Source organism: Rhinoderma darwinii, chromosome 12 (genome assembly GCF_050947455.1).
Source record: "Rhinoderma darwinii isolate aRhiDar2 chromosome 12, aRhiDar2.hap1, whole genome shotgun sequence".
Taxonomy (NCBI): Eukaryota; Metazoa; Chordata; class Amphibia; order Anura; family Rhinodermatidae; genus Rhinoderma; species Rhinoderma darwinii.
The window spans coordinates 20,505,070-20,527,341 of NC_134698.1; the positions used below are offsets into that span (position 1 = coordinate 20,505,070).

General features: G+C 48.2%; 1 protein-coding gene across 1 annotated transcript; it reads left to right on the forward strand.

Annotated features, from left to right (window-relative positions):
• The first annotated feature begins 758 nt into the window (after positions 1 to 758).
• Positions 759 to 20,564, forward strand: LOC142664422 (uncharacterized). Its single transcript, XM_075843490.1, has 3 exons — positions 759 to 1,598; positions 4,852 to 5,303; positions 20,553 to 20,564. The coding sequence occupies exons 1-3, from the start codon at positions 779 to 781 to the stop codon at positions 20,562 to 20,564; spliced, it is 1,284 nt and encodes a 427-aa protein (XP_075699605.1). The 5' UTR covers positions 759 to 778.
• The last annotated feature ends 1,708 nt before the right edge of the window (positions 20,565 to 22,272 follow it).

The following is a 22,272-nucleotide window of genomic DNA, read 5'->3' on the forward strand; positions in this document are numbered from 1 at the left end:
TGTCTATGGGGCTTCCGTAATTACGTGTGACGTCAGGTGACGTCAGGGGATAGTCACTGTCCAGAGTGCTGAAAGAGTTAAACATTCGGCAGTAACTGTTTCAGCACCCTGGACAGTGACTTCCGATCCCAATATAGATCAACCTGTAAAAAAAATAGACGGTCATACTTACCCAGAACTCCCTGCTTCTTCCTGCAGTCCGGCCTCCCGGGATGACGATTCAGCTCATGTGACCGCTGCAGCCAATCACAAGCCAATTACAGGCTGCAGCGGTCACATGGTCTGCCGCGTCATCCAGGGAGGTCGGGCTGCATGTCGAAAGAGGGACGTGTCACCAAGACAACGGCCGGGTAAGTATGAATTTCTTTTACTTTTACTATGGAAAGGGCTGCCCCTTCTCTCTACCCTGCACTGCTAGAGAGAAGGGGCTGCCGATTAGTGCAATTTTGAAGCGAAAACGTGCCCATAAATACGGGTGGAAAACTGGTGTCCTTTTGTACCAGTGACGCTTCCGTCGATGAAAGGCGCTGACTGACTGACAGAAGAGGCTGGACGCAGCTGCAGGCTTAAGGGAAGCCGACATGACCGTCCTGGTAGGGAAAGGGTTAATGTTACGAGGTCAGGGAAAGTTGAAGGAGCTGAAGGAGGGACGGGGAGGAGTTAAGGGGGGCGGGGGGGGCCGTTGCTGTGCTTCCCGCTGTTTCTCGGCATTGAGCCGGAAGCAGCGGGAGGAGTAACACACATTAAGCAAAGCTCCCCGTTGCCTGGCTCTTTAGTAATGGCAGAGGCCCTGATTTTAGAGCGGCTGCGTGCCGCTGCTGTGCACCACGGTCCCGGATGGCTGGAGGAGACCGTGGCTGCATTAACGCGGATCCCGGACGCCGTTTCGCCACGCCGGGCACGGCGTTCGGGGTCTGTTGTAAGGGACAGGCTCCCCTCCCCCGGCCCCCTTACGAGCATGGCTATGGCGGCGGGGGGGGAGTCGGCAACAACCGCTCCTGCGCTGGGCAGGCAGAGAGCGGTGCCAGGGGTGACGGCGATGCGGGCTGTGTCGACCCGTCCCTCTCGGCGGTCCCGACCTCCAGAGCGCCTTAGTCCGGAGGTAGTCCCGCGGACACGGCGTCGCAGAGGGAGCCCGATCCCGGACGCTGCAGGCCAGGCAGCTGGGAGGACCGCCCCTTCCCAGGCCCTGCGTCCTGGCAGGAATCCCAGGCCGCGACGGGGTCCGGCGGTAAGCAGGGAGTCGCAGGCTGGGCTCCCTGTCACCCCTCCCCCATCAGATGGAAGATGTCGAGAGCAAGGTACGGCCGCCCCGCATGGTGATGTTCCGGCCAGGGGGCAGGCTTCGTCAGGATCGTCTAGACGGACGACTAGATCTGCAGCGACATCGAGGCAACAGGTCCGGTCGGAAGTCTGGGTCCCGGCGGTCGGGCGGCAGGTTGCCGGCCCATCGGTCAGCGCGTCCTCATCCCCTTTCCGAAGATGTCGTTGGGAGGGACAGTCGTCGGCGAGAGAAGAACTGGAGGAAGGTGAACTGGACGTCTATCGTCGAGGTCAGGATGGTCCGGCTGACGGGAACACAGCGCCTGTGCAGCCCGGTGAGTGTATAACTCCATTATTGTCTTATCCAGCGATTTTTATGTCGGGTGTCGGCGGGGGGGCTGCTAGCATAGCATCGGGGGCCGGTAGTGGCGCGGGCGGACGCGACGGAGCGGGTTTGGCAGATTTAGTGGGTTGCTTACGGGCTGGTGGGGCGCCTTGATAGGGCCGCGGCGCCGGTAGTAACGGAAGTGTCCCCTGCGGTAGTTTGGGAAGGCCCCAGGGACGTGGGATCGTTGCAGGCGCGTCCTGTGGTGGCGGTTAGAGAGGCGGTCGCGGTGTCGGTGCAGACTGAGGCACAGAAGGACGGCGATCGAGTGCGCATGGACGATCGTGCTCGGGGGGAGGTGTATGTTTGTTTTGAGGGTCCGTTGGGGGCGCATTTAAAGCAGGAGGTGCGTGATCGGATCTGGAAAGATGAATACGTTGAAATTTTTTTTCTCTCTTGCCGCTGGCTAAATTCAATTTGGATAAGGGCAAGCGGGATGAGAGTAAAAAGGACGAGGAGGAACGGCGGCGGTATAGGCTTATCCCGCAGACGTTCGTTAATTGGTCGCAGGCGTTCGCCATATTGGCTAGTGTGATAGGGGAAAAGGCGCCGGAAAATTGTTCGGCGTTATTTTGTTATTTTGATGCTATTGGGGAGGCTCATAGGGCGTATGGGGGTCAGGCGTGGCTGCGATATGATGAGCAATTCCGTCAGCGGAAGGCGGTTCGGCCGGCGATTCGGTGGGACCAGAAGGATATTGCTCTCTGGTTACGGGTTACGGCTCCGGTTAGGCAGCCCGTTCCCGGGAGCGGTGGCCAGGGAGGCCAGTCTAGTCAGAGTGGACCAAGCGGCGGGGGAAAGGCGGGGTTTTGCTGGCAATTCAATGAAGGCCAGTGCAAGTTTGGGGCCACGTGCAAGTTCAAGCACGTGTGCTCCGAGTGTAATGGTGCATCACACTGGGCGGCAAAATGTCTGCGAAAAAAGAGGTCCGGGAACCAGCACGGGGCTGGTCAAGGGGGTGTCGCCGGTGAGGGTGGAAAGGATGGCCCTTTATCTAAATGAGTATCCGGATAGGGCGGCAGCTAGGTTGCTTTATGAAGGGTTTAGTGTTGGTTTTGTTATTCCTCCGCCTCCTTATGAGGTTCCGGTTACGGGGAGAAATTTAAAATCGGCTTACTTGCATGTGGAAGTCGTGTCGGAAAAGTTGTTAAAAGAAGTTTCGTTGGGGCGCATGTCGGGGCCATTTGTGGAGTCGCCGGTGAAAGATTTAGTTGTGTCCCCTTTGGGTATTGTCCCTAAACGCGAGCCCGGAAAGTTTCGTTTGATTCAACATTTATCGTATCCCAAAGGTTCGTCGGTAAATGACGGGATTGATCACGAGTTGTGCTCCGTAGTTTATACCTCATTCGATAAGGCGGTGGGGTTAGTGCGGGCTGCGGGTCCTGGGGCGCTGCTAGCAAAAACTGACATCGAGGCGGCGTTCAGGTTGTTGCCGGTCCATACAGAAAGCAACGGCTGTTGGGTTGTTTTTGGAATGGGGCCTTTTACGTGGATCAGTGCCTTCCGATGGGGTGTTCCCTTTCTTGTGCATACTTCGAGGCGTTTAGTAGCTTCGTGGAGTGGGTAAAGAGGGGAGTATCCGGGGTCGACTCGTTGATCCATTACTTAGATGATTTGTTATGCGTTGGCCCGGGGGGTTCGCCGGTTTGCGGTAATTTGCTTCATGCTCTACAGAAGGTGGCGAGGGATTTTGGGATTCCTTTGGCGCCGAAAAAAAAAAAAACAAAAAAAAAACGGAGGGCCCGGTAGCGACGATTTGTTTTTTGGGAATCGAAATAGACTCGGTGGCAATGGAGTGTCGTCTCCCGGCGGATAAGTTGGGTGCTTTGAGGCTGGAGGTTCAACGGGCTTGTAGAATGAAGAAAGTGACGCTGAGGGAGCTTCAGTCGCTGCTGGGGAAGTTGAATTTCGCCTGCCGGATTATGCCGATGGGGAGGGTGTTTGGTAGGAGGTTGGCGGCGGCAACGGTGGGAGTGCGTGCGCCGCATCATTTTGTGCGGCTCAAGGAGGAGTACCGTGCTGATCTTCAGGTTTGGAATGACTTCTTGGGCCAGTTCAATGGTCGCTCGCTATGGATGGCCCCAGCGCAGGATACGAGTGTTTTGAATATTTTCACGGATGCGGCTGGGGCGGGTGGTTTTGGAGCTTACGGGGGAGGTCCGTGGTGCGCAGGTCAATGGCCGGCTAGCTGGGTGTCCAGTGGACTCACGCGGAATCTGGCCCTGCTCGAGCTGTTTCCCATCGGGGTGGCGGCTACCATTTGGGGGGACAGGCTCAGGGATAAGAAGGTCCGTTTTTTACTGCGACAACATGGGGGTGGTGCTTGCCATTAATAACATCACGGCGTCCTTTCCTCCGGTAGTTCAATTGTTGCGACATTTAGTGTTGGTATGTTTGTCGTTGAACGCGTGGGTGGTGGCGGTGCATGTCCCGGGTGTACGGAATTGTATCGCTGATGCTCTTTCTCGCTCGCAGTGGGACCGGTTTCGGCAATTGGCACCGGGAGCGGAACGTCTCGGTTTGGCTTGTCCGCAGCATCTTTGGGATCTGGTCTCGGTCCTGTAGAACAATTGGTACAAAGGTCTTTGGCGCGCACGACGTGGAGTGCTTATGCTGCTTGTTGGAGGCAGTGGGAGGAGTGGGTAAGAGAGTTGGGTGACGTCAATACGGATAGAGACAGGTTGGTGGCACTTTTGTACTGGTTAGGGGACGCCTGGGAGGCGGGGTTTTCAGTGGCGAAGGTGAACCGGTTCATGTCTGCGGTGGCGTTTGGGTTTAAGTTGCGGGGTTTTCAGGATGTATCGAAGGAATTTCTGGTATCGCAGGCTTTGAAGGGGTTGCGCCCCGGGGTCGGTTATGTGCCCAGTAGAGTGCATGCGGGGTTTTACGCCAAACAGGGGGTCTCCAGATTTGCCTTTGTTACGTCAGGTGGACGGGTCGTTTTTGTCCAGGTTTCAGTTTGGAGCTGTATTTAAAAAATGTTTGACGGCGGTTGGTGTCGCGGCAGGCTCATATTCATCTCATTCCTTCAGGATTGGCGCAGCAACAGAAGCGGGGCGCTGGGGGTTGGATGATGAGGGGGTGAGGCGTATTGGTCGTTGGGAGTCCAACAGGTTTAAGTCCTATGTCCGCCCCCATATGTTATGAATTTTGCTGTTAACGCTTTACAAATGTTATATGGTGGTGCCTAATTGTTTTTTCAGTTTCAGAGTCGCCTCCGTGTTTGGTGTGGTTGATGGGTCATTCTTACGTGCACTGGGGGGCTTTGAGGGCGGACGTCCGCCCGAATGGTCGCCAGTTGCGCATTCCGCGACAGGATGCGGTTGTGCATTGGCTGGGTTTTAGAGGTATGTCGTGGAGCAGGGTGTTGGCGGAATTCCAGACATATGCTCGGCTTGATAGGGTTCCGGAGGTCTTAGTGTTGCACGTGGGTGGGAATGACTTAGGAGTCCGCCCCTTTCGTGAGTTGGTGCGGGATACCAAACATGATATGTTGTGTTTGTGGGTATCTTATCCCAAGTTGGTGATAGTGTGGTCGGACATAGTCCCAAGAAAGCATTGGCGGTTAGCTAGATCTGTGGAGAGAGTCAATAAGGCTCGCATTAAAGTTAATCAGGCGGTGTCCCGTTTTGTGGCAAAAAACGGGGGCATTTGCGTGAGGCATAGGGATTTGGAGTCAGGAGTGGGGAATTTCTGGAGGAGTGACGGGGTTCATCTGACCGAGGTTGGCATTGATCTTTGGAGCTTGGCGATAGCAGAAGGAATAGAAAGGGCGGTGGTGGTGTGGAGGAACTCACAGGCTTAAGGTGGTCAAGGCCTGTTTCTCTGTGGCGGGGGGAGTCCTTGAGGCCAGTCAGTACAAAATGGTGGGGGGGTCGCATCGGGGGTATGCGTCCCCCAAAAAAGGTACATGGTTGAAGACTTCATCGGGTGGTATCCCTTTGAAGTGGTCTTCTGGTAGAAGGTATATCACTTGAAGGCTTCATCGGGTGTTATCCCTTTGAAGTGGACTTCTAGTGGTCGGTATATCACTTGAGGGCTTCATCGGGTGTTATCCCCTTGAAGTGGACTTCTAGTGGTCGGTATATCACTGGAGGGCTTCATCGGGTGTTATCCCCTTGAAGTGGACTTCTAGTGGTTGGAGCCATCTGCAGAGGTGAACGGTGCTTCCGAGCTGGTTTACGGCTGGAGGTAATTGGTGGTTTGCAGATGGCTAATTCGGTGTGTTCTTTAAAAAGGACTATCTGAGGGGGCTTCAAGGACTTCCTCTGCTCGGGTTAATGTTATGACCCATGTTGGGTCATGTGAATTATTAGGAGGAATTCTCTGGTGGATTCCTAACTAGTTATCCGAATGTTTCGGATTTAAATTGTTTTTATAAAACTGTGAAATTAATAAACGGCTGCTGTGGCCATTTCACATCCAACCTCGGTGTCATGTGTCGTTACTAAATGGGGATGGGGGATAGTATGGTTTAAGGTTAACACACGACTCTACCTAGGCAGGTCAAGAAGAGGCTGGACGCAGCTGCAGGCTTAAGGGAAGCCGACATGACCGTCCTGGTAGGGAAAGGGTTAATGTTACGAGGTCAGGGAAAGTTGAAGGAGCTGAAGGAGGGACGGGGAGGAGTTAAGGGGGGCGGGGGGGGCCGTTGCTGTGCTTCCCGCTGTTTCTCGGCATTGAGCCGGAAGCAGCGGGAGGAGTAACACACAGTAAGCAAAGCTCCCACCCTCCCACCCTTGTTTTGTTACTCTTTAGGTCTTATGTACGTCTGGCTATGAGCGTTGTGTTTTTATTTTGTGTGCTTATTTAACATGTTTTTCTTTTTTCCGGAGTAGGTTCTGTTGTCATGGCAGCTGGCGGGGGGAGTCCTTGAGGCCAGTCAGTACAAAATGGTGGGGGGGTCGCATCGGGGGTATGCGTCCCCCAAAAAAGGTACATGGTTGAAGACTTCATCGGGTGGTATCCCTTTGAAGTGGTCTTCTGGTAGAAGGTATATCACTTGAAGGCTTCATCGGGTGTTATCCCTTTGAAGTGGACTTCTAGTGGTCGGTATATCACTTGAGGGCTTCATCGGGTGTTATCCCCTTGAAGTGGACTTCTAGTGGTCGGTATATCACTGGAGGGCTTCATCGGGTGTTATCCCCTTGAAGTGGACTTCTAGTGGTTGGAGCCATCTGCAGAGGTGAACGGTGCTTCCGAGCTGGTTTACGGCTGGAGGTAATTGGTGGTTTGCAGATGGCTAATTCGGTGTGTTCTTTAAAAAGGACTATCTGAGGGGGCTTCAAGGACTTCCTCTGCTCGGGTTAATGTTATGACCCATGTTGGGTCATGTGAATTATTAGGAGGAATTCTCTGGTGGATTCCTAACTAGTTATCCGAATGTTTCGGATTTAAATTGTTTTTATAAAACTGTGAAATTAATAAACGGCTGCTGTGGCCATTTCACATCCAACCTCGGTGTCATGTGTCGTTACTAAATGGGGATGGGGGATAGTATGGTTTAAGGTTAACACACGACTCTACCTAGGCAGGTCAAGGGAAAGTCATCCTGCCCAGCCAATCAGCGCCTTTCATAAACGCTGCGTTCAACCCCCTGGAGACCTGTGCAGGAGAGAGCAGATCTCCATGGCTGCCGGACGGCGTGGGAGCGGGAATAAGGTGAGTTTGAAATGTTTTTGTTTTTTTTTTAATTGTAATAGAAGTGTGGCTGTATCTGTGGGGGGGGGGACTTTGTCTACACAGGGGACTTTATCTACGGGGGGTGTCTATCTACAGGGGTACTATATCTACAGGGCTGGGCTATATACAGGGGGACAATATCTACAGGGCTGGGCTATATACAGGGGGACTATATCTACAGGGCTGGGCTATATACAGGGGGACTATATCTACAGGGGGTGGGCTATATACAGGGGGACTATATCTACAGGGGGTGGGCTATATACAGGGGGACTATATCTACAGGGCTGGGCTATATACAGGGGGACTATATCTACAGGGGGGCTATATACTGGAGTGGGCTGTCTATAGAGCACCATATACAGGGGTGGGCTATATAGTATATAGCCCCCTGTAGATATAGCCCACCCCTGTATATGGTGCTCCATAGATAGCCCAGCCCAGTATATAGCCCCCCTGTAGATATAGCCCAGCCCTGTAGATATAGCCCAGCCCTGTAGATATATTCCCCCTGTATATAGCCCACCCCTGTATATAGCCCACCCCTGTATATAGCCCCCCTGTGTATAGCCCACCCCTGTAGATATAGCCCCCCTGTGTATAGCCCACCCCTGTATATAGCCCCCCTCTGTAGATATAGCTCCCCTGTGTATAGCCCACCCCTGTAGATATAGCCCCCCTGTGTATATCCCAGCCCTGTGTATAGCCCAGCCCTGTAGATATGGTCCCCCTGTAGATATGGTCTCCCTGTAGATATGGTCCCCCTGTAGATATAGCCCACCCCTGTATATAGTCCCCCTGTAGATATAGCCCACCCCTGTATATAGTATCCCACAAATAGCTCCCCCAATAGTGCTCCACAGAAAGCCCACCCCTGTATATAGCCCCCATGTACATATAGTCAACCACTGTATATAGTGCTCCACAGATAGCCCACCCTTGTATATAGTATATACAGGGGTGGGCTATCTGTGGAGCACTATATACAGGGGTGGACTATCTAGTGGAGCACTATATACAGGGGTGGACTATATGTACAAGGGGGTCTATATACAGGGGTGGGCTATCTGTGAAACACTATATACAGGGGGGGACTATATGCGGAGCACTATATACAGGGGTGGGCTATATCTACAGGGGGGCTACATACATGGTTGGGCTATCTGTAGAGCTCTATATACAGGGGTGGGCTATATCTACAGGGGGCTATATACAGGGGTGGGCTATCTGTAGAGCACTATAGGGGGAGTTATTTGTGGGACACTATATACAGGGGTGGTCTATATGGGGGCACTATCTACAGGGGGCTCTATGGCAGGCACTATCTACAGGGGGCTCTATGGCAGGCACTATCTACAGGGGGCTCTATGGCAGGCACTATCTACAGGGGGCACAGTGTGTGTGTGGGACACGGTGTATGGTGCTATTATAATTAGAGGTGCAGTGTTTGGCGCTATTATATTTAGGGGTGTAGTGTGTGGTATAATGATAACTTTATATTTATTTATAGGTGCAGAAATGTTGGAAAAGTGAGAAGCTGAAGACATGTGAGCGGCAAACTGCAGAAATGGGCAGTGACCGGGAGAAGTCATCATAGAGGTCTGGACCGGATGGAGAAAAAGAACTAGAATCTGAGACGTCACCGGTGAGTCACCTAATGTAAATGTTCACTCTGCCTCTAATCAGCACTGTAGTCACTGTATGATCTGCAGCGAGATGATGGTGGTGTGATTATGATAGGATTTATTTTTTGTGAAACAGCATCTCCCAGCATATCCTCACCATTGTTCTGGCCATGCTGGGAGCTGTAGTTTTACGCCGTACACACCTGTACGGCAGGGGTTGCACTGAATTGAGCTGTATTTGTGCTGGTGTTGTATATATGTACTGAGCTTGGTTCTGGTGTTGTGTATAGAACCATATTGCTTGTGAAATGTACAAATAATTTTATGCTCGCGTTACATAAAAAGAAATGACTCGTTGATTGGTAGAGAAAACAAACACGGCGAGGGGGAAGGAGATATCGGGAAAGAGGTTGAGGGGGGGGGCGCCAAACTGAATCTTTGCCCCGGGTGCTTGAGAACCTAGCTACGCCTCTGCTGTATGGCACTATTCACCTGGGCAGTGTGTGTAATATGTATGTTGGGGCTATGTGATGTTATCTGACCGCTGTATCTACTGTCTGATTGCGGTATACACTTATCTGAAGGGAGCCGCTTGGGTAAGGATCTGTAACAAGCACTCTGGTGGGCGATCAGTGGCAGGCACTCTGGGGGGCGGTCTATGCCGGTGTCTGAGGAACTACATGGAGCTTTTGAGCCTGTTGTCCTGGGTGGAGATCTCCTAAAATTTGAATCACCATTCCAGGGAAATTTTAAGCCCTACCTCGATCCACCCAGGAACACCCACAGACCCTCCCATAAACGCCTATTTTGGGTCACAATTGCATAAACCCTTGAGAGCTGTTTTGTGGGATAACAGGGGTGGTATGAACATCTTCTGGGTGTGGGCCGATTTGCCTTTTAAATCTTTGCCACGGGTCCCACAAAGTTGTTAAAATGACCCTGCATGTGGCAATAGAGCCTAGTGTAACAGTAAAGTAGTACAATAACCAATTCATAATGTATCTGTAACATTTATCTATTGAATGTTGTAACGGGGCCTGTGGATAGAGAGACTGTCATAGGGCCTACAGAGGATGGTGGGAACCCACTGTGTCATCAAGGGTCACATGGGGCTAAACCAGATAGCGGAATCTAAGGGAACCCCAGGTATTCACTACATCCCAGAGAAGTCTCCCTTAGCGATGGCCGTCGTTATGGTAAAGGAACAGCAGACGAATGCCGGGTTAGGTATAGCATAGACCGGCAGACGAGCACGGTTGGTAAAGCCAAAGGTCAGGGCAGGCGGCAGAGGTACGCCACGGGTCACTAGGAAGGTCAGGACAGGCAGCAGGCAAGGAGAGTCAAGGTAAAAGCTGAGGTCAGACACAGGAAAAACAAATAATTGATCAGATATCACTAGCAAGCTAGGAGGATCCAAATTGCTCAAGCAATGGTGGACAGGGGGAGGTTCCTTTTATACCCTGGGAGAATTAAGTAGTAGGTGCACGCTGGCCCTAAAGACCGGCGGAGTCAGCAAGCGCACGCAGTAGGTAGTGTATGAAACACAGAAGGAGAGAGCAGCATGGGATGCCGCAATTAGAAAAGAGTGAGGCAGGAACGTGGTCTCCACCAAGAGCTAGAGGATGCCATGGAGAGGTCAGTATATGACGACGGGGAACAGTGGGTGCGGCGGCCATTACAACTGTAATCCCCATCTACTATACATATAGATGTTAGCGTTTTACTCTTTACAAACATAAAAATCCAGCATACACTTGTATAACTTGGAGATCTTTCTCCTTATCACAGAACTATAACCTAAACCTATAACTCCTGTCCAGAAGCGGTATATGGTATTACAGCCCATTCCCATTAAAGTAAATGGAACTGAAGTGTAATACTAGATACAGACCATGAACAAAAGTGGCGCTGTTTCTGGGCTGTGTCTGGTATTACAGCTTATTCCCATCCAAAAGAACGTATTACCGGATAAAACCATTAGACAAGAGGGGCGCCGTATCTGGAAAAAATCCAGACCCTTTTTCTAATCTTGGACAGCCCCTTTAAGGGAACACTTCAGACAACACTGATAGACTGTGTTAGACTAAATCCACACCCGTCGCATATCCAGAAAATCCTGGTGCGAATTTGCTACCCAAAACAGTGTGCATTAGCCGCTGCAGATTTTCCCGCGAATTTCACTTAGAAGCTAAAATAAAGTAAAACACTTTAGACTTTGTAGCTGCTCGGACCCCGTGCCATGAAGCTCCTGGGGCGTAGTGCTTGTGCAGATATTAATGCCAGAGGAGGTTTCGTACTCTGCAGTTATTGAGTCAGCAGAGCGTTGGCGACTTTTATACACTATACGCCTCAACACTCGGCGCCCGGCTCTGTAACTTTACGTGGTCTGCACTTCGTGGTTGTGTTGCTGTGGTTCCTAGAAGCTTCCACTTTACAATAATATCACTCTCAGCTGATGGTGGAATATCTAGGAGGGAAGAAATATCACGTACTGACTTGTTACATCGATGACGTCCTATTACAGGACCGCGCTGGGATTCAGTGATGTCTTTACAATGACCCATTCTATCACAGATGTCTGTAATGGCGACTGCACGGCGGGTTCTGGATTTATACACCTGAGGGACTGAAGGAAACACCGGAATTCAATGATTAAGAGCTGGGTCCCAATTTTTGTCCATATAGTGAACCTCCGATTACATATTTGATGTAGACTCAAAATATACATGTTAGAGATGAATTCCAAAAATACGATTTATTGGTAATTCGCCTTCCATTACTCACCACTGATATCATCTATATTATCCGTCATTACTTCTATGCCGAGAATCAGATTTATGATTTCATTACTTGGGATGGGAAGTAATGCTCAAAAAAAAAAGCTGTGTGAACATGTCCTAAAGGTTCCCAAACACATAACATAAAAAAGTCTGACGACTATCTAATGTGTATGGGGGTATCGACCGACAGCCATTGTATGTGTTTGGGCAGCCAGAGGTATTTTTATTTCTTTTTTGATATTCTCAACACCTATAAAATCTAGATTACTGGATTTTTCATGGTTTTGGTTTTGGATTATCAAATTGTCATGGGTCCTCCAGGGACATTTCAAGGATATTTTTCCCATGACAGACCATATTGATTATACAGGATATAAAATAAAACTGCTCAGCGGGGTCTGACCACCCGGACCTCCAACAATCTTGTTGATGGGAGTTAATGAGCGATAAGAAAACAGGTTTTGTTTGGGTTCCCAATGCCTGGAGCAACACTGGAGCGGCAATTTTTTTGGTGATAAATCGAATCAATAAGCCATAAAAGTATGTAATGGGAAAAGAGATAGATAGATAGATAGATAGATAGATAGATAGATAGATAGATAGATAGACTTGTTGTTCTTGCACTCCTCCCACTCTGCCCTGGGTGATTTTAATCAGTTCAATGCTGGATCCTACCATCCCCAGGTATATATGTAGGCTTAGTCCCAGTTCTGGGTGTATGTGCAGCGTAGGTTCCCACCTTACAGAGGTCGCCTTGTCGTGGCAGGTGGGCTAACACTTTTTGATCAAAATGTGCACTAAGAACCTCCCTATTTGTAGGTAGATTTAGCTTTAGTGCATATCTATTTATATTTAGTGGTTTAGGTGGCATTAGTGTTGCAGGGTGCTGTCGCCATTTTTTTATATCTGCTAGATAGATAGATAGATAGATAGATAGATAGATAGATAGATAGATAGATAGATAGATAGATAGATAGATAGATAGATAGATATGAGATATAAGATAGATAGATAGATAGTTAGATACAGGGGCGTAACTAGGAAAGACTGGGCCCCATAGCAAACTTTTGACTGGGGCCCCCCCTCCCCTGGGAGTCACACAACCCCCCGCCTTGTAGATAGTGCCTTTTTTACAGCCCCCCCTGTAGATAACGCCATACAGACCCCCTGTAGATAACGCCATACAGCCCCCCCTGTAGATAACGCCATACAGCCCCCTTTGTAGATATCTACAGTGGGGACTGTATGGCGTTATCTACAGGGGGGACTGTATGGCGTTTTCTACAGGGGGGACTGTGTGGAGTTATCTACAGGGGGGACTGTGTGGCGTTATCTACAGGGGGGACTGTGTGGTGTTATCTACAGGGGGGACTGTGGCGTTATCTACAGGGGGGGCTGTGTGGCGTTATCTACAGGGGGGACTGTGTGGGGTTATCTACAGGGGGGACTGTGTGGCGTTATCTACAGGTTGGACTGTGTGGCGTTATCTACAGGGGGGACTGTATGGCGTTATCTACAGGGGGGACTGTGTGGCGTTATCTACAGGGGGAACTGTGGCGTTATCTACAGGGGGGACTGTGTGTCGTTATCTACAGGAGGGACTCTATGGCGTTATCTACAGGAGGGACTCTATGGCGTTATCTACAGGGGGGACTGTATGGCGTTATCTACAGGGGGGACTGTGTGGCGTTATGTACAGGGGGATGTGTGGCGTTATCTACAGGGAGAGGGCTGTATGGCGTTATCTACAGGGGGGTCTGTGTGACGTTATCTACAGGGGGACTGTGTGGCGTTATCTGTGTGGCGTTATCTACAGGGGGACTGTGTGGCGTTATCTACAGGGGGGACTGTGTGGCGTTATCTACAGGGGGAGTGTGTGGCGTTCTCTACAGAGGGGGCTGTATGGCGCTAACGCCATACAGCCCCCACTGTAGAGGACACCATACAGCCCCCACTGTAGAGAACGCCATACAGCCCCTCCTGCAAGGAACGCCATACAGCACCCCCCCTGCAGGGAAAGCCATACAGCGCCACCCCCCCTGCAGGAAACGCCATACAGTGCCCCCCCCCCTGCAGGGAACGCCATACAGCGTCCTCAACCCCCCCACAAAAAATGTGTCCTACAGTGTTGTTGTGTCCTACAAATAACATGCATCCCATATCCACAGGATAGGGGATACATGTGCGATCGCTGGCATTGATAGGGAGAACGGGGGACTGAAAGTCCCCCCAAGTTCTCCATGACTAACCTCTGACTTACGGTGTCTGTGTCGGCAGCTCAATAAAAATGAAAGGAGCGCTGGTCACGCATGCGCACAAGCGCGACCGGCGCTCCATTCATTTCCACGGAGCTGCCGACACAGAACCCGGAAGTCCGAGGTTTGTGATAGAGAACTTCAGGGAACTTTCAGTCGCCCGTTCTCCCTATCAGTGCCAGCGATCACACATGTATCCCCTATCCTGTGGATAGGGGATACATGTATTTTGTTAATGGCAGAGCGGGGAGATACCTCCCTGCTCTGCCGTAGTATTCAGTGGCGTCCCGCTGTAGCAGCCATAGCGGCTGCTAGCGGAGGCTGCGGCAATGGTGGGGGCCCGTGCCGGCGGGCGACACGGGCCCCCTCATGCCACGGGCCCTGTAGCAGCTGCTACGGCTGCTACAGCGGTAGTTACGCCACTGGATGGATGGATGGATGGATGGATGGATGGATAGATACAATGAAGGAAATAAGTATTTGATCCCTTGCTTATTTTGTAAGTTTGCCCACTGTCAAAGACATGAACAGTCTAGAATTTTTAGGCTAGGTTAATTTTACCAGTGAGAGATAGATTATATAAAAACAAGGAGACAATAAACAAAGGCCAAGAGGAGTATATCAGTGACTGGAGGAACGACATAAATACATCCCAGAAACTGACAATATACCGGAGTCTACAGCGAGAATATAAACTGGCGCCATATCTGGAGAAACTGCCAAACCCCAGAGACAGACAGATCCTGAGCCGCTACAGACTGAGCGCCCACAACCTGCTCATCGAATCCGATCGCCACAGACAGACGTACAAGCCCAGGGAGAGCCGACTGTGCCAACAGTGCCACCAGGAGGCCGTGGAGGATGAGGCCCACTTCCTGCTGCACTGGTTCAAATACTCAGCAGTGAGGGACACTCACTTCAGGAGACTCTCTGATCTCTTACCGGACTTCAGCTCCATGGAAGAGGAAGAGAAACTCTACATCCTGCTGGGTGAAGAGGAAACCACAGTGGGCAAAGCGGCACAATATGTCACTGCATGCCATAGACTGAGAGAGACATGATATGCCATGGACTTGTATAACCCCGACCCTAGATGTGTCCCTATCCCTCAGTCCCTATCCCTCATTCCCTTACTTCTTACTTGCTTTGGCAATGCTAATATGTATTTGGTCCTGCCAATAAAGCTTCTTTGAATTGAATTGAATTGAATTGGATAGATAGATAGATAGATAGATAGATAGATAGATAGATAGATAGGTGATAGATAGATAGATAGAAGATAGATAGATAGATAGATAGATAGATAGATAGATAGATAGATAGATAGATAGATAGATAGATAGAGAGATAGATATGAGATAGATAGATAGATAGATAGATAGATAGATAGATAGATAGATAGATAGATAGATAGATAGATAGATAGATAGATAGATAGATATAATATGTGACTCCAGCGGCCGGTACATTATATATATATATTAGGATTGTACACAGATATTATCCAGTCTTATTTGTTTTGGCTTCTGTACTTTACAATTATCCCTAATAAGTGGCGTTCTGCCAAGGAGTTATCCCTGTGTGGCACCTGCCCCTTACATGCCCACTCCCTGCCCGCTGGCAATGTCCTAATTATTTAATAGACGGAGCATTATGTTGGCTCAGCCTTTTACAACAATCACTTACACGCTTCTGATCTGCCCCATCACATCACACCCCGGGATCCTCATTACATTGTTTTTTACATGTTTTTGGTACAATGTTTATATTAGGCCTCATGTAGACGACTGTAGCCATGTGCACGGCCGCGATTTTCGGGTCGGCCACGGAGTGACAGCTGCGAGCCGCCCGCATATCGCGGGCCGTGAACATGGCCGCGGCCATTATTTTTAATGAGCCCAGACCGCAGAACAGGCCGTAATAAGGCTTGCCCTTTCTCTCTGCTTTCCTTAGGCCCCATGCACACGAACGTGCTTTTGCGGCCGCAGTTCCCCTGAAAATCCACGGGAGAATTGCGGCCCTATTCATTGCTATGGGGCCATGCACACAACCATAGTTTCCACGGTCCGTACATGGCCCAGGAGCCCGGACCGCAGAAAGAACGGGCATGTCTTATTACGGCCGTCTTCTGCGGTCCAGGCTCATAGAAAATAATGGCCGTGGCCATGTGCACGGCCGCGATTTGTGGGCGGCTCGAGGCCTTATGTTTTTGTTTTTTTCTGTTTCTGGAAAAGCTGGGTGAGAACGACGGCCTCCATAAGGGTTGTTACCCAACTTGCCTAGACCCCTGAAGGGTAAACCTACCTAATAATGCAGCAGTATAACAGCAGGGGCAGGGTCACTGTATAATTAGGCAGACTTGTCATTCAGGAGACTGGGAAAGCTGGGTGACAACCAGTACAGCTGCCATTACAGCGCACATAGGACTTGTCACCCAGATTTATTATGTTCCTGAATGGTAAATCTCTCTGATCGGCAGCACAAATGTTTCTGTAAGAATTTATGGGGCCTCATAGCAAAGAGAAAAACAGCGCCCCCTTCTGATGCTGGATGAGACCATGACACCCCTGACCACTTAGCACAGAGGGTCTCGCTGCTTATTTGCCGTCATCCGACTTCCATTATCATTTACAATAAAATGATAGAAATAAACCAAACACTGGAATGATAAAGAGATGGAAACCCCGAGATCTGATCACCCCAAATAACCTGCTCAGGAAGGGGTTAAACTGCAACGTCCATTAAACAACTGTGATTTCAGATATCAGTTCCTTCATGGCACATTGATAGTTAATAATATGTCAAATTATAAAAGAAATGTCCTGATACAGGATAGAAAATGATATAACCTCTAATCCCAATCCCAATATTAAGAGAAATATAACCCGTCCCTGCAGATTATCTCCACAGCTTCATGTTATAAGCAGAATTATAGCAAACATATCATAAATGCAGTCTCGTGAAATAAGAGTCATGTCCCTTTAAATTTACTGTTACATACATCACTGAGCAGCAGCCAATGGGATCGCTGGATTTGAAACAACAACCGCTCAGTGGTCCTCAGTGTGTTACAGGACAACGGCGAGTGAAGTTGGACGTCGGTGAGTTCCCCCATAATGTGATATAACTGACCCCCATTTATCTCATCTCCCATGATGCTTCATTCATGTTATTAGGAATTTATCATTTACCCCAAATCCCGGATTGTCTGTGAGTTTCCAGAAATAGGGGAGATCTCCTGACACAGCAGACAAGGCCCCCACAAAGTGTGCTGGAAACCACCACGAGGGGGAGCTGTCACATTGTATTTATATTACCCCCAATAACTTCTATATAACCTGTATAAAAATGGAAATTGTGAGCTCCCCCTAGTGGTGGCCGCAGGCAACCAGCATTTTATCATTTATTCTATGGCTGTGTGATGGGAAGCGTCTGCTGGAACTGGTTATATAGGACCCTCTGCTGCCAGTAATGTTTATTAGGGCCCCTCTGCTGCCAGTAATGTTTATTAGGGACTCTCTGCTGCCAGTAATGTTTATTAGGGACCCTCTGCTGCCAGTAATGTTTATTAGGGACTCTCTGCTGTCAGTAATGTTTATTAGGGACTCTCTGCTGCCAGTAATGTTTATTAGGGACCCTCTGCTGCCAGTAACGTTTATTAGGGACTCTCTGCTGCCAGTAATGTTTATAAGGGACCCTCTGCTGCCAGTAATGTTTATTAGGGACTCTGCTGCTAGTAATGTTTATAAGGGACTCTATGCTGCCAGTAATGTTTATTAGGGACTCTCTGCTGCCAATAATATTTATTAGGGACTCTCTGCTGTCAGTAATGTTTATTAGGGACTCTCTGCTGCCAGTAATGTTTATTATGGACTCTCTGCTGTCAGTAATGTTTATTAGGGACCCTCTGCTGCCAGTAATGTTTATTAGGGACTTTCTGCTGCCAGTAATGTTTGTTAGGGACTCTCTGCTGCCAGTAATGTTTATTAGGGACTTTCTGCTACCAGTAATGTTTATTAGGGACTCTCTGCTGCCAGTAATGTTTATTATGTACTCTCTGCTGCCAGTAATGTTTATTAGGGACTCTCTGCTTCCAGTAATATTTATTAGGGACCCTCTGCTGCCAGTAATATTTATTAGGGACTCTCTGCTGCCAGTAATATTTATTAGAGACTCTCTGCTGTCAGTAATGTTTAATACGGACCCTCTGCTGCCAGTAATGTTTATTAGGGACTCTCTGCTGCCATTAATGTTTATTAGGGACTCTCTGCTACCAGTAATATTTATTAGGGACTCTCTGCTGTCAGTAAAGTTTATTAGGGACGCTCTGCTGCCAGTAATGTTTATTAGGGACTCTCTGCTACCAGAAATGTTTATTAGGGACTCTCTTCTGCCAGTAATATTTATTAGGGACTCTCTGCTGTCAGTAATGTTTATTAGGGACTCTCTGCTGCCAGTAATGTTTATTAGGGACTCTCTGCTGTCAGTAATATTTATTAGGGACTCTCTGCTGCCAGTAATGTTTATTAGGGGCTCTCTGCTGCCAGTAATATTTATTAGGGACCCTCTGCTGCCAGTAATGTTTATTAGGGACTCTCTGCTGCCAGTAATGTTTATTAGGGACCCTCTGCTGCCAGTAATATTTATTAGGGACCCTCTGCTGCCAGTAATGTTTATTAGGGACTCTCTGCTGCCAGTAATGTTTATTAGGGATTCTCTGCTGCCAGTAATGTTTCTTAGGGACTCTCTGCTGCCAGTAATGTTTATTAGGGATTCTCTGCTGCCAGTAATGTTTATTAGGGACTCTCTGCTGCCAGTAATATTTATTAGGGACCCTCTGCTGCCAGTAATATTTATTAGGGACCCTCTGCTGCCAGTAATATTTATTAGGGACTCTCTGCTGTCAGTAATGTTTATAAGGGACGCTCTGCTGCCAGTAATGTTTATTAGGGACTCTCTGCTGCCAGTACTATTTATTAGGGACTCTCTGCTGTCAGTAATGTTTATTAGGGACTCTCTGCTGCCAGTAATGTTTATTAGGGACTCTCTGCTGCCAGTAATGTTTATTAGGGACTCTCTTCTGCCAGTAATGTTTATTAGGGACTCTCTGCTGCCAGTAATGTTTATTAGGGATTCTCTGCTGCCAGTAATGTTTATTAGGGACTCTCTGCTGCCAGTAATATTTATTAGGTACTCTGCTGCCAGTAATGTTTATTAAGGACTCTCTGCTGCCAGTAATGTTTATTAGGGATTCTCTGCTGCCAGTAATATTTCTTAGGGACTCTCTGCTGCCAGTAATATTTATTAGGGGCTCTCTGCTGCCAGTAATGTTTATTAGGGATTCTCTGCTGCCAGTAATGTTTATTAGGGACTCTCTGCTGCCAGTAATGTTTATTAGGGACTCTCTGCTGCCAGTAGTAATGTTTATTAGGGACACTCTGCTGGCATTATGTGGGGGCATTGCTGCCATTATTTTTAATGAGGGCGGTCTGCTGGAACTGTTTATAGGGTCACTCTTATGACGCTGTAAATGGGGACTCTTTGGTTGATGTTTTGGGGTGTATTCTGTACTTGTGAATGGAATTAACATAGACAAAATATTATACATATATCTTTATAGGGCAGCAATGAAATCCCATATAGCATATGTATTTGTGTCCAGTATTACCTATATTCCTCCTCCTATACGGCTACAAATACCAGTACAGGCCACACTCCAATGTATTATCACTGTCTGTATATATATATATGAGAGTACAAAGCCCAAAATACAGTAAAATCCACCGTGGAGAATGTTACATGAAGATTTCCAGAGATAAATGTTCTATAATGTCAAGATGTAAGAAATAAACAGCGCAGAAAACGATGATCGCTCATGATAAAGAGATTCTCCCACCAGAAACATTTCTCACCTATACACCGGAGGGGCCATACATGTTTAATCACTGCCGGGACCCCCACGATCAATAGTACTGGGGTCCCCAGTATCCGTTTCTCCAGAGGCATATTGTGAAACTCCTGGGGCCCAGTGTGATATTTATAACAGGGCCCCCATCTACTATGTGATGTTTGTCATACTGGTGTCTTCTTTTTTAGCCTCTGGTCCCCTCAGGCATCAGGGTCTGGGTACTACTGCTACCTCTGCACCCCTATAGCTACGCCCCTGCTCTCCTCCACAACCGGACGACCGCAGTGTGGAGGAGATTGTTAGAAAAGATGCAGCCGCACACTGACACCTCATACAAGATCTATGGGAGCTATAGGACCGCCAAGCGCTGCACTGCCCAGATTATGGCACTGCGCGGTCTGTACTTGTGCACTGCTATTCCTTATGGGTCATAGATCATGTGACATGAGGCACCAATCACAGGCCACAAACTTGAAGGTACCGTATGCAATTGGCGTCCCAAACAATTAATTATTCAACTCAGAATTTTGTATCGTTTTAGATTAAAAAAAAATATATATATATTTTTGGACATTCACTATTAATACGTGTGGAAAGTTGCAGGATTTTGGGTCTTTATCAGATCGGGGAATACATCTCTTTTTTGTGTTTCAGATTGTGATTTGAATTCTACAGTTCAGGACGGGTGCAGGATGGCAGCGGGCAGCAGATCTCTGGAGGTCAGTGGCTTCATTGTCCTGTTTTTTCCTTCCCTGTGATGGACATGTAGCAGGAGACTTGGATCCAGCAGGAGAGGTCCATGTGGCCGGCTGTCCACTCAGACAAGTAGCGGCTTATTGAGTACGAGCCCCGGACAGGTAACAAGTCCACAAATCACCGGCTGCTCTTTTGTAAAACTGACCCCTTGTCCTTCTGTCCATTCCTGAGGAGGGATAAGTGGTCACTTACTGGATTCTCTTCTCTTTAGGACATCTATCGGCAGCAGGAATCCGCTTTTGGACTTAGACCCTTCATAAGTGAGGTTTTTTTTAAATAATTAGACTTTACCACAAGAAAGTGATTAATAGATGATCTCAAAATACAGTAAAATTCCTTTGTATCTGATAATCCCGAAAATGTGGTCATTTAGCACAGAACTGTACTATAATGTGGAAGACTGCGCAGAGAGAACCAGTAAGGAAATTGAAGATTGAAACTAAGATTTCTCTACTTTTCTATGCCCGTCCAATAATCCAGAATATTTTAAAATAAAGCACCTGTCATGTTCCATTGATGACAGATTAAAGGAATATTTTTGTAATGTTATCTTATGGTTAATGGTGTCGTTTTATGACTGATCCCATTATCTGGTTGTTTCTCTCTTCAGCTTACCCCAGCACCACGGAGGAGAGAGATCTACAGCGCCTGATCTACTGCACGAAATTCTTACCATCCCCAATCTTCAAGATGGAGGTCAGTGATCATACTGGTTATTATGGTCTCTCTATAACAGATTTATCCATGTTCTTTCTATAGATGGAAAAATGTTATTGGAACGTTTCAATAGACAATTGACTGAATATTTTATCTTCTTAGCGCCTCATGCCAACGAACCGCGAAGCTCAGAGGAAATATCTGCCATGGCCGTGGGATGAAGAAGAGCCCAAACCTACATCAAGCCATCTGTGTGAGGATCTGAAGGAAGAGGAGGTCAAGAAGGAGGAAGGAGAGGCAGAAGAGCGCGAGGAGGAACAAGTGCAAGAAGACCATGAGGAGGAAGACAAGGAGGAGGAAGACAATGAAGTGGAAGACATGGAGGAGGAAGACAAGGAGGAGGTAGACAATGAAGTGGAAGACATGGAGGTTGATGAGAAATCAGACAACGAGGATGAAGAAGAAGAGAGTGTGGTTGAAGAGAAAGAGGAGGAGGAGGAAGAGAAAACGGTTAAAGAGCAAGAAGAAACCAAGGAAGAAGTCAGCATGGCGATGAGAAGAATTCAGTGTCAGACAGGAAGAAGAAAGGAAATCCGCCAGCATTCCTTCCTCCATGATATGATGAAGAACATCAGAGGGAAGAGGAACATCATCTGGACCATCCTCGTCAGACCAATGAGAAGATGAAGACTTGTATGGAAACATCTTAACTGTTATTACATCAACAGCAACAACAGTAATATTAATAATATGATAATAATAATAATATTAATAATTGTTAGATTAAAAAGGTCAGTCATATTAATATTGGTAGCAAGAGTGCAGTAATATTAGAAATAGTATAATAATAAGAGAGTAATAACAAAAATAATTATATAATAATAGCAGCAGCTTTGATCCAGGGTTCTCGGACTGATCGCCTTTTCCCGGGGTCAAGAAGGAATTTTCCCCCTGTGAAACG